General features: G+C 40.9%; 2 protein-coding genes across 5 annotated transcripts in view; one reads left to right on the plus strand and one right to left on the minus strand.

Annotated features, from left to right (window-relative positions):
- Window positions 1-266: 266 nt before the first annotated feature.
- On the plus strand, window positions 267-9,244 carry MKRN2OS (MKRN2 opposite strand). The gene is made up of 4 exons (XM_069083912.1): window positions 267-607; window positions 4,100-4,149; window positions 6,290-6,452; window positions 8,546-9,244. Exons 1-4 carry the CDS (start codon window positions 390-392, stop codon window positions 8,781-8,783), a joined length of 669 nt encoding a protein of 222 aa, XP_068940013.1. The 5' UTR covers window positions 267-389; the 3' UTR covers window positions 8,784-9,244.
- Window positions 9,245-11,515: 2,271 nt separating this feature from the next.
- TSEN2 (tRNA splicing endonuclease subunit 2) overlaps window positions 11,516-16,036 on the minus strand; it is a 38,506-nt gene continuing 33,985 nt past the window's right edge. For all 4 annotated transcript variants that reach the window (XM_069083908.1, XM_069083910.1, XM_069083909.1 and 1 more), the window contains 2 exons: window positions 13,847-13,936; window positions 11,516-11,684 (listed from right to left, as the gene is read on the minus strand). In XM_069083908.1, coding sequence (XP_068940009.1) covers window positions 11,625-11,684; window positions 13,847-13,936 — 150 coding nt within the window. In that variant the 3' untranslated portion in view covers window positions 11,516-11,624. The remainder of the gene's footprint in view (window positions 11,685-13,846; window positions 13,937-16,036) is intronic.

Here is a 16,036-nt window from a genome sequence, read left to right on the forward strand (position 1 = left end):
TTTAAGAGTCAGCCGAGGCAGGGGCAGGTGACAAGACCTTCCCAAGGTCACACAGCTGCCTCCTAACACGGTGGGATAGGGCTCCACGTCTCTTGCCCCTTCTTCCAACCTTCTTTCCACTTACTTTTCCTAAATAATTTTTTAAAAAATGATGACTGATGAACTAAAATCCAGCTGCATGAGGTCCCCTATCTGGGCACAGAAGTGTGGGCTCCCTGAGGCTGGCTCTTTAAGAGTAGGGTTGTGGGACCTCCCAGTTCCTGTCAGAATGAAGGCACGGCCGATCAGGTTGCCTGGACGGGAGGGGCCAGCTCCAGGTGTTCCCAGAAGGGGAGGAGGAAGTTGCGAAGTCTCTAGCTGCCCTGGGCATTTCTGCAGGGCCCTAGAGAATGCAGGCTCTGGAGGCTGTCCAAGCCGTCATCCGATTCTGCCACTGTGGAAAGGACATCTACTGCTTCAGGGTGCCTGATCTGTGTCCCGTGTGCCAGCAGCCCATGAGCTTCCGGAAGCTGGACGAGGCCCCTGTCAGCATGGCCACCCCGCTGATGCACGGCCACCGAGAGCAGTGCGTCTTCCTGCTCCGGCCCACCAGAGGGACCTTCCTTAGGTACAGTCATCTCCACAGGTGTCCTGCAGAGTGGCTTCAGCTCTTCCTCTCTGATTTTCCTCTTCACTTCCTCACTTAGAAAAGGGACAGTTTTTCTGGGTTTTTCTCTCATGATGTTGGATGTTGCTTCCTCCCTCTGTGGAGATGCAGGCTTTACATTTTTTTGCACAAAAATAATTGAATAACATTTTTGGTATTGAATAAGGTTATTAAATAACATTTTGGACTAGGAAAAGGAGCTCCAAGTGAGGAAATGCAGGTTGGTACCTTCTCTGTACCTTATATTTCTTTTTCATTTTTAATATTTTTTCCCAATTACATTTAAAAACAACTTTAACATTCATTTTTTAACATTTAAAATTTTCCCCCTCCTTCCCCCCTCATTGAGAAAGCAATCCATTTGAGGTATGTATCTCATAGTCTTAAGGGGTTGCCTGCTTACTAAGTGAATTGCCCAGGGTCACCTTGCCAGTGTCAGAGGTCTGATTTGAGCCCGGGTCTTTCTGCTTCTGATGCCTACCCTCTATCCATTCCACCAAGCTGCCTCTCTTCCTGGGGCTCAGCACAATACCTTTAACCCCTAATCACTCTGACTCTCTTTGATTGGCCAACAGTAGGTCTTAGGCCAAGCCCCACTTGGTCATTGTTTGGGCCCTCATTGGCCCAGAGTGAATGTAAATAACACTCATTGTTTGGGCCCTGATTGGCTCTGAGTGAATGTAAATACCAGTTTTTTTGTTTCAATCCAAACTTGAAGATCTTCTCTTTCAGATCTATTTTCTTTTTAAAAAGAGGCTATTCTTTTTTATTCAGCCTTAATCACAGAATGGGTGTTGCCCGAATTGAACTGAAACCTGTTAAAGACCTTATCTTGAAAAGGCTAAGGTCCCCCGCTGCAGCCTGATCCATTTCCAGTTGCCCTGATCCATATCTGGCCACTGGACCCAGAGGAGAAAGTGAGGCTGGTGCCTTTGCACAGCCCTCCCTCATTTAAATCCAATTCTCTTGCATATCATGGCACCACTTCCCCATGTCATTGTCTCCTTCTAGAACAAAGGACAAATAGTGGCAGCAGACACGTAGTAGGTGCTTTTTATATAAGTGTTTAATAAGTGATCCTAGCTCTCATTTATATAGATAGTACTTCTAAGGTTTGCCAAGTGTTTTACGTTCATAGCCCTATTTGAGCCTCACCATATCCCCAAGAGATGGGTGGTCCTGTTATGATCTCCATTTTGCAAATGGGGAAACAGAGGCTCCAAAACAAAGGTTAAGTGAACATGGTAAAGTGGGAAGACCCTCTGGCTTTGGAATCAGAAGATTTGAGGTCAAATCTCATCCCTGATGATGCAGATTTCCTGGGCAAATTACTTCATGGGCCTGGACCTGTTTCCTAATCACAAAAGGAGGAAGTCAGACTTAGCTTCTGTGGTGGTTCAGCTCTCCATTTATGGTCCTTTCTGAAAGGGGCCCCAGAGCTAATGGGAGTGACAGGGAGGAATTCAAACTCCTCACCCCATGGCCAGTGCTCCTTCCTCTTCCCCAAAGTCCTTCTCAGGTCCTTGCCTTTCTCCAGCCAACAAACACATGCCAATTCCCATTTACAGGCATATTTGAAGGGCAAACGTTTGAAGATAAACGTGTGGGCTGATCTCCCACACTGAAATTTTATTCCAGTCATTAGGCAGATTTTTCAAGCAACTTCAGCTTGAGGATGATAGAAAAAGTTCCTAGCTCTGGGCTTTCTTAGTCATGGGCCTTTGGGCTCCCCCAGCTGCCGATTTCCCCTCTGTTAAACTGGTACAAAGAGCCTTGAACCGCTTCCCTCACAGGAAGGCGCTTCTCATCTCAGGTATCGGCCCCTTCAGAAGGGGTCCATCCACCCTCATCATGAGACCAAAATGGATTCGTTGACAGTAGCTTTGAAGGTTGATTTCGACAACAGCCCATCCTGTAGAAATGTATTCCATCATTCTCATTGCTAGCTGTCTTGCATTTGCCTCTTGAGGGTTCTGATGAAACCTGATAATAACTAAATATCTAACATCTGTGGAGTGCTTTAAGGTTTGCAAAGCATTTTACATATGCTCTCTGAGCTGATCTTCACAACTCTATAAGGTAGAAGCTATAATTATTTCCATTTTACAGATGGGGACACTGAGCCTAAGAGAGACTAAGTGACTTATATACAGCTACTTAGTGACTGTGTCAGGATTAGAACTCGGGTTTGCTAGCTATGTAACCCTGGGTCACCTATCTGCTCTGAGTCTCATTTACTTCACCTGTAATATGGGGATGGAAGTACCTTCTTCACAACATTAAGATAAAGTAAGCAGAGTGTCCTATAGCTTTCTAAGTGCTATGTAAATGCCATCATTATTAAATGAATCTTTAAGATACATTTTCTTGAGAGTCAAGGAGTGCACTTTGGCATAATAGGAAGAGGGCTAGAATTAGGGTAATCTGCTTCATCCTTCCTAGCCGCAATTTCCTCCTCTGTAAAATAATGTTTTATGTAAAAATGTTCTTCTTAGGCTGAAATTCTAACCACTAAAATCATATTAACGTGTCAATAACTAATAGTTTTCTTAACCCTCCCAGAGATATTAAATGCACATTTACCCAAAGATATTTTAAATTGTTAAAATTAAGCCCTCCCCTGCTTCTCCTCCCCACCACCCTCTTGCTTTATCGTGGCCTGGAGCTGACTGGGTTCTTGAAGGCCATGCATAGAAATGCCAGCAGGTCTGACCAAGCTGGAAAGGCTTTGAGTATGGGCCGAAGCTGGGGATAGGCAGCTTCTTGTTCTCGAGAGAGAGGGGTGAAGTCTGAATTGGGATTTAAATAAGTATGAAACAAATCTAGACTAGGCCACTATGAATGCTTCTTCAGAGAGCCAAAAATCTAAGGGTTTGAGACAGAAATGAAATACCAGTTGCTGGTGTTCAGGGACCAGGGAATCATTACAGTCTCCCAGAGGCAAGATATAGGAGTATTGAAATATGTAAGGATGTATGAGTCTGATTTCACTTGTCCACTGAATACACTCTTACATTCTCTGCTCTTCTCCTGTACTAAAGTATGGCATAATGTCTGCGTCTGCCATGTCTGGTCCTGATTCTACTGCACTCATAAGGCAAAGACCTCAGAGAACATTGCTTCTCCCAGGATGCTCACTGAGCCTTACAGCCATGGATCAGTAGAAGGCACTGTCCTGTTCTGGCTCTTACGTCCTGTCCTCCCTCCTGTACCTTGAATGGTCCCTTAGGTATCTAAGGAGGGCCCCCCCCCATTCCTGATGTGAGTCAACAATCAGTCTGCAAGCATTATTAAGCACATAATATGTGTCACACATTGTGCTAGGCTCTGGTTATTCTGAATAATATTCTTCCTGGTCATTCTGACTTAGGACATTCTATGTATATCAGATATCAGTTTTTCAAGTGAAAAGAAATGATATATAGATTTCTAAAAATTGTTTGTCTTTTTCAGGGACTATGATGGAAATGCTGATCTCCATGTTGGAATAACCAATACACATGGTAAAAACGTTTTCCTTACCTCTTCATTCTTGTTCTCCCAGGTTCAGTTAGGTTCAATTATCCAAATGTTTATTTAAGAATACCTCCCAGGACCAAGCACATTTTTCTACCAATTAATGTACCTGGTGTTACACCCCTGCTGTGCACAAGGCAGGATGCTAGGTATGTAGGCCACACCTACTGAGAGAGAGGAGTGAAGTGAGGGGGGCTCCCTAACCCTAAGGAGCCCTGGGAGGAGGGGAGAAGAAATTTATACCCCATAGATGTTATACATGTGACAATTTGAGGAAAAGGAAAGTGATAATTAGGGGGAATCAGGAAGGGATTCCTATAGGAGGTTGCACATGAGCTAAGTCTTAAAGGAAGCTGGAGACCTATTTACTAGCTGTCTAGTTTTGGGCATTCGAGCCTTAGTTGTCATCTGTAAAACGGTTCAGTCACATCTGACTCTTTGTGTGACCTCATTTGAGATTTTCTCGGCAGAGATACTGGAGTGGTTTGTCATTTCCTTCTCCAGCTCATTTTATAGATGAGGAAACTGAGGCAAACAGGCTTAAGTGACTTGCCCAGGGTCACACAGCTAGTGAATGTCAGAGGCTGGATTTGATCTCTGGAAGATGAGTCTTCCTGACTCCAGTCCCCTCACTCTATCCACTGTGCCACCTAGCTACCTACAAAAATTACCTCACATCTTCAAAGGGTAATGAGGCTCAAATGATAAAATGTGTGTGTATAGCCCATGCTCTTCTCAAATGTGGGTCTGCTGAAAGTTACCTCAGATTCAAGATGTGTTTTGTGTCACCATCTATTCAAAACCATCTCATGAGTCTTTATTAATGTTAGTTAAAAGTAAAAGATACATATCTTGCATAAAACAATAAATGACAAGGAAAAAATCTTGTACAAACAGGGGTGTACTGTCCCACATCGTCCTTTAAGTCGTGGGAGAGGGAATATATATGTAAGGTATTAAAGCTTAAAACTGCATAAAGAGTCATTGAATCACCCTGTATGTGTGGTAGAAGGCACATATATTATTGAATATATATGGACAGTATAACTCAGACTTCTAGGCTAATGCCCCAGCCAGAGCCTGGGAACTGTACAGTGTATCAGCTGCTTCCCTACAGCTGTTGAGGTCATCTGTTGGCCTGGTGGGGCCATTGAGCTGTACCTGTATCAGCTGCTTCCCTACAGAGCTGTTGAGGTCATCTGCTGGCCTGGTGGGGCCATTGAGCTGTGCCTGTTTCTCCACAGAATCGCAAATGCTTTGTGACTTCTCTAAGGAAGAGTTTCAGCTCTTTTTAGCACAAGCCCTTAGACTGAGGTTCTCTTTTTTGAACCCCTTTGCTTCTGCCTGAACTGTCACTGAGTTTAGATTATCTGATTTAGTGAGAGCACATTCCTATCAAGTCACATTCTGTACCTGGTCACTAGCCTGAGTCCATTCAAATTACCCCAGGACTTCACCTGGTCAGACTATAAGCTTTAAACTTGTGTTACCTTCTTTACAGATATTAAAACTCACATGTCTTCTTGAATATGTGAAACTTTTTTTGTAAAGCTTTTTTTTTTTTTTGCAAAGGCTTTTAAGCAAACAACCAATCAATATTTGTTAAGCACCTACTATATGCAGGCACTGTGCTAATGGATCCATATTCTCACTGAAGTAGATCTGGGGGTCTTTAATCATTGGGTTTTATATTGGTGTAGACTATACTCATTTCTTAAAATACTCTTCTCTCTTTACCATATTCATATATTCAGCTACAGTTAACGCAAACCCAAGGATCAAATATTTTAAGTCAGAAGGTAGGCAAAGAATCTGTCCATGAGTAGCAAATTAGACCACAGACTTTTAATAGATTACATTGGTTGTAGATTTTTTTTCTTTAGGGAAACCTGACAAACTTCCAATGAAAGAATTTGGAGTTTTGGAGAATTTCTTCTTGTCTCCACTCAAGAACCTGGGACCCACTGATACCAGACCAATCCTTATTTGGGAAGTTTTTGTTTACATATTAGAAAGTTGATTATGTGTGAAGTAATGATTTTGTAGCTGCTTTTCCATGATTTGTTCCCCTAAAGCAGAATTCATAATCATGTTACTAGACCAGTTTGATTTTTTTTTTTTAAATAGGAATTGTATATAATTACAATGAGCAAGGTGTCCGCAGAGATGAAGCTGGGTGGGAACAGAGTATAAGTATTCCGCTATTACAGCCCAACATGTTTGGACTGATGGACCAATGGGACAAATATCTGGAAGAGTTCTCTGCAACAGATGCCTGGTCTCCAAACAGGTATGTAGTTCCATAGAACCTAATAGGATAACAAAAGTATCCCCGAGTAGGATCCCCAATAGCCACTTTTTGTGAGACATTAGAGATTTCCCCAGGATTAGCAGACTTCTCAGTGATAGAAATGAAACGGGTCTTTATTCAATGAGTTTTAACTCACACAAGGAAGGCTTGTGACAGGGAAATGGGGACCAGCTATTCTGAGGGACAGGGTATGCCTGGGACTCAACCAACACAGGGTGGTCTGGGCCTCGGGGAAGATGATTTTCAGACCAGGTAGGAAGAAGGGGGTTGGTGGTCCCATAAGAGCCCCCCTCTTGATCTGACATCTGGATTCTTGTCTCTCCTCTTAGTTGGGTGGGGGGCAGTACGCTTGCCTGGTTTCTGTTGCATTCAATAGGTCTGTTCCAGTACAGGAGATCAGAGATCTTAAGGGAAGAGGTGGGGTCTTTAGTAGGCACATCTGATAGATTTCTCATTAGGCATGGGGGGTGACATTTAGTGAGGCTAGAAGTTTCTAGTACAGAAGATTCTAGACATTGGGGATTCCAGAAGAGGGGCAGGACAGGCACAAAGTGAACGGTCATTTCTGGAGCAGAGGATGACTTATGATAAGAAAGACGAGACACCCAGAAAATAGTTTTTTTAGGCTACGACAGTACATAACAAAATTCCAACTGGGGCTGCATAATTGGGCCAGTGAATTTTCTGCAAATCCGCTAAACATGAAAGCAGGATAGATTCTTCTGCATGAACAAAACCACAACCACAGCAATTCAGATTGAATTAACCTTGGGTAGAGGTGGGGGTGGGGAACTTCATAAAGATCAGAATCTGAGAAATTACTATTTTCTTCTCATATGTTTCCAGGCACATTTCTCAAGTAGTGATCTTGACATTTGTACAGTACACACTAATGTTAATTTGATGACCACCACCCCTGCTATGTTCTGTTCATCTGTATGTCTTTTAAAACTTACCATGAATTCAGAGAAGCAGCCTGATACAGAGTGAGGAGCATTAGCTCAGGAGTCAGTCACCTGGGTTCCAATCCCACCTCTGAACCCTCCAGCGTGAACTTAATCACCCTCATCCACAAAAGGAGAGGGGTCAGAGGAAAAGACATTTGAGGTCGCCTCTGCTTCTGATGGAATAAATTCTGATGAAATAAATTCTCTTTCTGAGATATCCCTTGGAATAAATGGGACCCCTCTAGATGATCACCAAAGCAATAGGAGAGGGAACGGAAAGGGCATTGCTTTGGGAGCTCCAAGTCCTTCCACTAACTGTGTGACCTTAGACAAGTCCCTCTATCTTCTTGAGTCTGTTTCCTTAACTAAATTATTAAGAAATAAATTATTTTGGCCTCAGACACTTGACACACTTATTAGCCATGTGACTTTGGGCAAGTAACCCCAACTGCCCTCCAAAAAGCAAAATAAATAAATAAATAAAATTATTTCCAGGGTCCCTTCGAGTTCTAAAATTCCATAGTTAGGATCTACAGATGACTCATATAATTTAGACTAGCAATCACAGTACTACAATCTGGAATTGAATCATTAAGTTAAAACTTAACTATACTTTACATGGGGCCTCTAAGGTTTGCAAAGCACTCCCCAAATACTGGCTCACATTAGTCTCATAATGACCCTGGGGGTCAATACTCTTGCCCTCCCTATTTTAGATGTGAGGAAACTGAATCAGGGAGATTTAGCTCTGGGTCACATGGCTCATAAGTGTCCAAGGTGGGATTCAAGCCTGCCTGGCTCTTCTGATTCCAGCTTCAGCACTGTCCATCACATCTCTACCAGAAGCACACGGTTTATGTGCCTGCTCTCCAAATGTCAACTTTTTATTCCCTTTAATTATCCACTTTTGAGCATGGAGAAACAAATGGCAGTCAGCCAAGGCTCTTATGATCACCCTGGCTAGTTTTGGCTTCAGTGCATCCCCCCAAAGCATGTGGGAGTGAAGTAGGAAGGATGCACCCCGAAGTTTAGGCCAGTTATTTGACAGCTCCTCTGTATGGCTTTGCCTGTCACCTATAAAATTCCTTCTGAGTCCTTTTTAAATGATTGAATTTGTTTTCAAAGGTATGAAGAACATTGCCACAACTGTTATACTTATGCCCTGACATTCATTAATTATATGCTGGCTGCAGAAGGGAAACATCAGTTGGACAAAAACGAATTCACTGAGAAATTTGTGTTACCAAGGACAAAGAGAGCTTCTAAGTATATCACTCTCTATCGGGCAATAGAAGCACATGGTTTCTACATTATTGATCGCCTTGATTCAGATACAAGTCTTCCTTTGGGGAACAATTTATGAATGGAATTTTAAAATGCACTTCTATGTGAAGAAAGGAGATGAAATTTGGAGAGCTGTTATACAAGGGATTGATCCCTGAACTTTCAGTCTTCTTTCCATTGGGCTGTCATGGCTGAATAATTCACTACCTGGTGGCCAGTCTGTTTGCTGATGGGCCTTCTCACGATCAGTCTTGTCCTCAGACACAGTCCATCACCAGTACTATACCTGAAATCTTTTCTGCATAACATGCCATGGCATAACTTGCATGAAATCTTACTTTCTTTGGTCTCAAGAATCTAGAATAACTTCCCTGCCATGATGTGGTTATTAGAGTTTAATCTTTATTTTAAATTGTACTGATGATGTTTATATTTATATCACAGTCATTCCTGGATATACTGCTCCCCCCTTTAAAAAAAAAAGATTATATATACGTATATATATTTGTTTCTTACATCACTATAGTATCCCATGTATTCCTCCTCCATCCACTCCCAGAGCACCATCCCATATATGACAAAAATATTTTTTAGAGAAAGCCCAACTGATACGTTAAAAAAAAGTCCAAAAGCAGGTGCAATGTGTAACACCTGTGGACCTCCCCCCTTCACAAATGGGTGGATGGGGGGGGGTGGGCTTCTCTTATCTCTTCATTTGAGTCTGAATCTTTTAACAAATAAAAAGTTAAGCAAAACAATCTATGTAGTATTCTTATCTGAAAGTATATGTATTATTCTTTTCTCATAATCTATACCTTTCTGCCATGAGGAGAAAAGATACATTTTAGGAGTGGCATTTTTTACATGACTGGAAATCATGTTATACCACAGCCTCCAAGGGATCAAAATTATGAGTCAACCTAAGGGAAAGATGTATAGTAGACATGAATAGCCTACAATATATTACCAACAACAAATTGCTCATAAGAAGTGACATAAAGGATTATCAGAGAGCTGTATAACTGGGAAGAACAAGGGGAAGGCGTAATGGATAACCATGTCATACCGGTGTCTATGTACTATACGGGGACATTTATAGGAGCACGTGCACATGACAGAAAGGAGTAGACACACTGGGTTCTGCACATCACTGACATCCCAAGTTTACCGACGTCTTGCAGTACTGAACTACATGCATCGTGTTTAATGAAAATATCCCAAATATCAGCATTTTTCAGTTCAAGTAACCCAGTATAAATTCTCTCAAAGATCACCAAAACCTTTTTTCTCCTGTACTTTACTAGCCTAAAGTTTCTAACCAATACAATGAAACGTGCCTAGTAAGTACCAACATTTAAATTAGTTTCAATGTGCAGACTCACACAATACCTTTTCATCCCCTCATCCTCAAGAGGATTCTTTGTCCAATCTCCTTCACTCCTCCAGTGACTGTTTGTGGTTTTGGCATTATCTTTATGTGGATTACTGCTGAATCTAGAGTCCAGCCAGCCCTAATTTTCCCTAGAGCTCCTGTCCTAAATCTCTAATTGCCCATGCATCTCCATTGGAATGTCCCTCTGGTACTTTTATCTCAACATGCCGTACACTATACTCACTATCATCTCCACTAAATCTGCCTCTCCTGCCCAACTTCCCTACCATCCTCACGATCAGGATTAAAGCCTACGTCATTTATGACTCCTCCTTAGAGAAGGCACTTAGCTATCTTATATTTCTGCAACTTTTTTAGGTTGTTTGTTCCCATACACATCTAGAAAAAGTCTGAGAGTGCTTTGCCAACTTTTCTGGCTAAGAAGGAAATTAAAGGGCTCATAAACTTACTTTGGAACTTTCATTCCCTATCTGGTTGAAATATTTTGTTATGGTTAGTACCTCTTTTCAGGTGTGACTTGTGAAAATGAATTCAATTAAATTAGCATTCTGAGAGCATCCTGTGGGTACCTGTCTCCTTGATGGGGGAGTATGGTTTAAATGAAGGAGGAGCAGACTTGGAGGCAGAGGACCTTGGCTCTCATCCTGGCTTTGACAAACTTGTGTGCCGTCTGGCTAATCACTTAACTCAGATGAGTAATACCCTGAAATACCTATTCCTTGAGGGAACTACTCTTTTTTTTTTTTTTTTGAGTGGCCAGCTTAGCATGGAGGGCAGGAAGCTCGTTTTGAAATCAGAAAGGCATGGGTTCAAGTTCTGTCCCTGACACCCACTGACTGTGTGACCTTGGGCAGGTCCCTGACCTCATTACTCAGGCAGCTCTCTCAGATGAAGTTACTGAAGAGCTGTTGGCTGGAGTTAGAAAAAAAAGCTTCATCACCCAGTGCTCCCCATGCTGATTTAATCATAGGTTTAGTTAAAATTGAAATGATTGCTTAATGTTCTCTAAAACAAAATGTTGTGCTAGTTCTATATGATTCTCATAGCACCAAGACTTTTTTTTTTTTGTGGAGTGGAAGGAAAAGAAAGTGCTGAATCCCAAGATCTGGATGCTCATCTCACCTCTGCTACTCATTTGCTCTGTGACTTAACTGGGCCTCAGTTTTCTCATCTGTAAAATGAGAGGTTTGCACTAGAACCTCTCCAAGGTCAAGTTCTGACCTCCCGTGGCTCCAAGGAAGATAGGAGAATTGCAGGATCTCCCATTTGATAGAGGAGGTGTCTAAGGCTCAGAGAGTGGAAGTGACTTGCCCAAAGTCAGAAAATTAACAAGAACCTGAACCTACACCTTCTGACTGATTTTAAGAGACTAACATGACCTTTATGTGGCTGAATATTAAAAAGAAAAGAGCAGGAGCTTTTGCTTCTTAATTACTACTTCACTTTTACTTTGCCCAGGCCTGGGCACATAATGGGTACTCAGTGAATACTTGTTAGTGAGTTAAGAATTTGGATTTTTGGCTTGTGTCAAATTTCCTCTTGGTCACTTCGCTCACGAGAAGAAACCCAACGACTCAGGATTACTTCCTGAAATAAAAACAAACCCCAAAACCTCCATTAATCAGTCAGTCGACAAGCACCTGCCCTGTACTAGGTGCTAAGAATACAAAGACAAAATGAAAGAGTCCTGGGGAGACAACACATACATTTATAAGCATGTACAAAACATACGTACATACACAAGGCAAATTTTTAGGGAAAGGAGCACTGGCAGCTGGGGATTAGGACAGGCAGAGATGTTGAAACTGTCGTTTTGGAGAAAACGTGGGATTCTAAGAGGCTCTGGGAGGGGACGGTGCCTTCTGGGCACAGGAGAGAGCTAGTGAATAGTAGAGGGGGGAGTGGATGTTACGCATGAGGAAGAACAAGTCTGGCTGGGCTAGGGGAGTAAGGAACAGTAAATGCTGGAACGGGAGGATGGGGCCAGGCTGTGAGGGGCTTTCAAAATTAATTAAGAGGATCTTAGGGTTGATCCTGGAGGTAAAGGGAACCATTCAAATTTACTAAGCCAGGGAGTGACATGGTCAGATCTCCCATGTAGCTATATTGGCAGCTATATGGATGATGGACTGGAGAGGCAGGGAGAAAAAACGAGGCTATTGGAACAGTCCAGGCAAAAGGGGACGAGAGCCAGAAATAGGGTGGGGGGCTGGATTCTTGAGAGGATGTGTAGGTGGGAATGTCAAGACTTGGCAAATGATTAGATAGGTAGGACAGGGGAGGGTGAGGAATCAAGGATAACACTGAAGTTATGAACCTGGGATGCTGGCAAGCTAGTGGTGCCCTTGAGAGAATTAGGGATGTCTGGAAGGGCAGGGGGCAGTTTGTGTACAAATATATGAATTTAATTTTGGAAATGCTGAATTTGAGATGACTATGGTACATCCAGTTTTTATCCAACAGGCAATCAGAGATAGCTGACTAGAAATCAGTTAACTGTTAACTATTAACCTCCCATCCCCTGCCCCCCCAATAATTACAACAAAACAAAAAAACAACTTGAAATAACCCTACCAATATTGTGCATGTTCTTATCTTTAGTTTTACTTTCGCTAGAATGAGACTAGCTCATACCCTCAAATATGTTGACTATCTGGCACTTTTTTAACAATGGCCTTTAATAAGACTAGGAAATGATTTCATGAACTGCAACTCACATTTGAAGGAAATGAAAGAATGCTTTCATTTGTTTACAATCCTTGAATGTGAACATGTGACAAAATGTAAGTTCAATAAAAATCTGCCGAGCAAAGAGTGTGCATTGAAGTAAAGCCCTGATGTGGGGAGGTTCACCTTTCAGAACTGGCATTAGCACTATGACAGACAGCCAGTACTCAAGCCTTCTGAGCAGAAATAACCGTGTGTGTATAAAAACAGACAGACGATGGAATACAAAGGTAGCTTCCAAATGTCAGGGATAAAATATGGGAACATTAAAGTAGAGAATATGGAACGGCAGAGAACCTTGCAGGAGAGGACAATTACTATTGTCATGGCACTCTGTGCATTCAATAAAGAAGATACTACTTCATCCTCAGGTAGTTTACAATACCAACAGGGAGAAAAAGGGAATATATGTGAAGTAATCAGAAGATAGTTCAAGGTGGATAGTTCATAACAAAGTTGGAAATCATTTGGTGCAGAGAAAGGGACCCAGCAAAGGTCACATAGAAGGAAAAAAACAGATGTAGCCCAATAATGTAATATCAAAAAAGTCAAAGAAAATGAATTTCAAGGCAAAGAGAGTAGTTCGACAGTGGCAAATGGACTGGAGAGATGGAGAAAAATCAAAAAGTCAAAGGGAGCAAAGGTTTAAGATGCTGGGTTTGACAAACAGTTCGTAATTAACAACCTTGAAAAGAGCAGCTTTAGGAGAAAGAGCTTAGTTGGGAGCCAAATTTCAGAATGTTAATGCTGAAAAGTATGATCGTGAAATTTAAGATAGACAGACACTACCTGTTCAATGGGTCTGGCAAAGGAAAAGAGTGTAAGAAGATAACTGGGAAGAACTGAAGTTGGCAAAGATTCATTTAAGTTTTAAGGCAGAAGGGAAAGAAGCATTGGAGAGAGATTCAAGGTGCAAGAAAGGGAAGGCTGGCCTTCTATGTCTGTTTACAACAGATGTCCTAGCTAATACCCTACAACAAACAGAACCTTCTGGGTGATCATCTGAATCTAAATCAACTCACCTGAACTTTAATTCTTTTCAGACATTCTGGTGATTCCATTTCTTTGTCAGTCATATTAGATGGTCTAATTAAATAGCATAATAGAAGCTCCTGTTGAAAAACAAAGCAAACTCCATGACTTAAAAAGAATTCAATTTATTACCAACTTAGATGATCCTGTTACAAATATAGGAAGTCTCTTCTTTTCACCGTAATGTGTTTAGGTACCTTGTTGTCATAAAAGGGAACAATCTACAGTGAATCATAGGAACAATGTTAAATTGGGGGAATTTGTTCCTGGCCATGAACCTGACAGCAAATAAACTATACCCATAACTCAAGCAGCATGTCACAAAACCAAAGATATAACAACTGTAAATATCCACGATAATTCGAAATAGCAAAATTGTGCTCCAAATCCTTATATATATATATATATATATATATATATATACATATACATATGTGTATAAAAGGAAATATACTATATGCAGTGATTTTCCTGTATCAAGCACACTTCAATAGATCCGTGCCTTCACTGAGGTGGGAACTGCCTCCAGTTGTACAGATCACCACCCATCCACAATGTTTGAAAATAATACTGTGCAATGTTAGTTCACATCTACCTATAAATTCTTTTTTAAATTTTTTGTTAGGTTTTTGACAAACACCATCAAACATAAGCATTTCCATACACAAAGACCAGAAAAAGAGGACTGTATATAAAAACACCTATCACATTCAGCTTGAATTTTTAAAGAATATTTAAAAATTTAACATTAGTTTCAAAGTTGTCCTGCTTGTTTATGTTTCCTTATTCTCTTCAGTGCATTTCAAAATGCTACAGGGACCCTTTTCTTGCCATCCGATTGCAAATCTCTTTCTTCCCTTCCCTTCATTGTCCCAGTTCATCCTCCATCTGCATTGTCTGTAGCTATAGACTGACCAAAGGGCTGGCTATCCATTCAAGTTTATGTCACACAGTCTAGAGAAGAGGTATTCTTCATCCATTTCGTTTTTCCTGTATTGACTGTTAAGCTGGTCTGTTTTTGATTGGTCATGAATCTCAGGAATGGCATTGTGGAATTCTGGGGCTTGATGCAAACAATAAAATGCCATCTAAAAACGCAAGCATATGAAGAACTTCTCTACCAGGAAGTAATTCTTCTTCTGTTAAGACTCTATGTAGGGAATTTCTCCATGACTATGATAAAATGGCACTTGTATGGATATGTCTCTTGGTTTTTTGCTTAGTTTGATTTTGGTAATCTATATATCACTAAACAAAGCCCTTTGTCAGAAAATCTACCAGGAATCTCACATGATCTTAATACACACAAGATTTACTCTGTTGGAAGAAAGTCTTTTAAAGTCATATACTTTGATGAAGTCAAGCGATTTTTTACAAATCAATAAACAATTAATATTATTTCCTTTTCACTTCAGTTAATAGTGTACCTGTGAAGATGTGGTCTGTTGTACAATATTGTGACCTGTCTATTTCCTTTTCAGGTTTTCATCACGAATACTTTTGTTACACTTATAGCTTATGCTGAAAGGTTTTTTTTTTTTTAAGAGAAAACAGATGAGTTTGTGTTGTATGGCATGGTCAACAACAACTACAATTCATCTTATAGTGTTTGTGTTTGCCTTCTTATGATACATATGAGATTATGTTTGTTTCTAATGCTTGTTAATTGCTTGTTTCTTAGAAGTTTTGTAATTACAAGAGCTATCCTTCGTCTAGTAATGCAAACTAATTTATATTGCTATAGAATGTAAAAATACACATATACATTTTATAATATACCTTGCTATATTAAGAGTTGAGGCTTTTCTCCCCCTCCAAGTTAGGGTCCTTGTTCACTGGAAATGACTTTTACCCCCTAGACAATATGATTGTATACTCCTAGGCAGAATATTTGTATATATACAAATATATAAAAAGTATATTCCTATGTAGAATCTGAAAAGTTTCAGGTCTGGGTCCTCTTTTCTCTCTATATTCTCTCACTTAGTGACATCATAAATCTCGTGGGTTTAGTTATCTCTATGCAAATGACTTAGAGCCCTCCTATCTCCCTTGAGCTTTGGTCCCACATCACCAGGTGCCTACTGGACTACTCAAATTTACCGTGCCCATAGAAGAGCTCTGTATCTTTTTCCCCAGATCTCTTTTTCTTTTCAATTAACCACCTAGATTTACAACCT

The sequence above is a fragment of the Petaurus breviceps genome, unplaced genomic scaffold (assembly GCF_028583685.1).
Source record: "Petaurus breviceps papuanus isolate PSGF00001 unplaced genomic scaffold, PetGlider_PUasm1.0 174, whole genome shotgun sequence".
Lineage (NCBI taxonomy): Eukaryota > Metazoa > Chordata > Mammalia > Diprotodontia > Petauridae > Petaurus > Petaurus breviceps.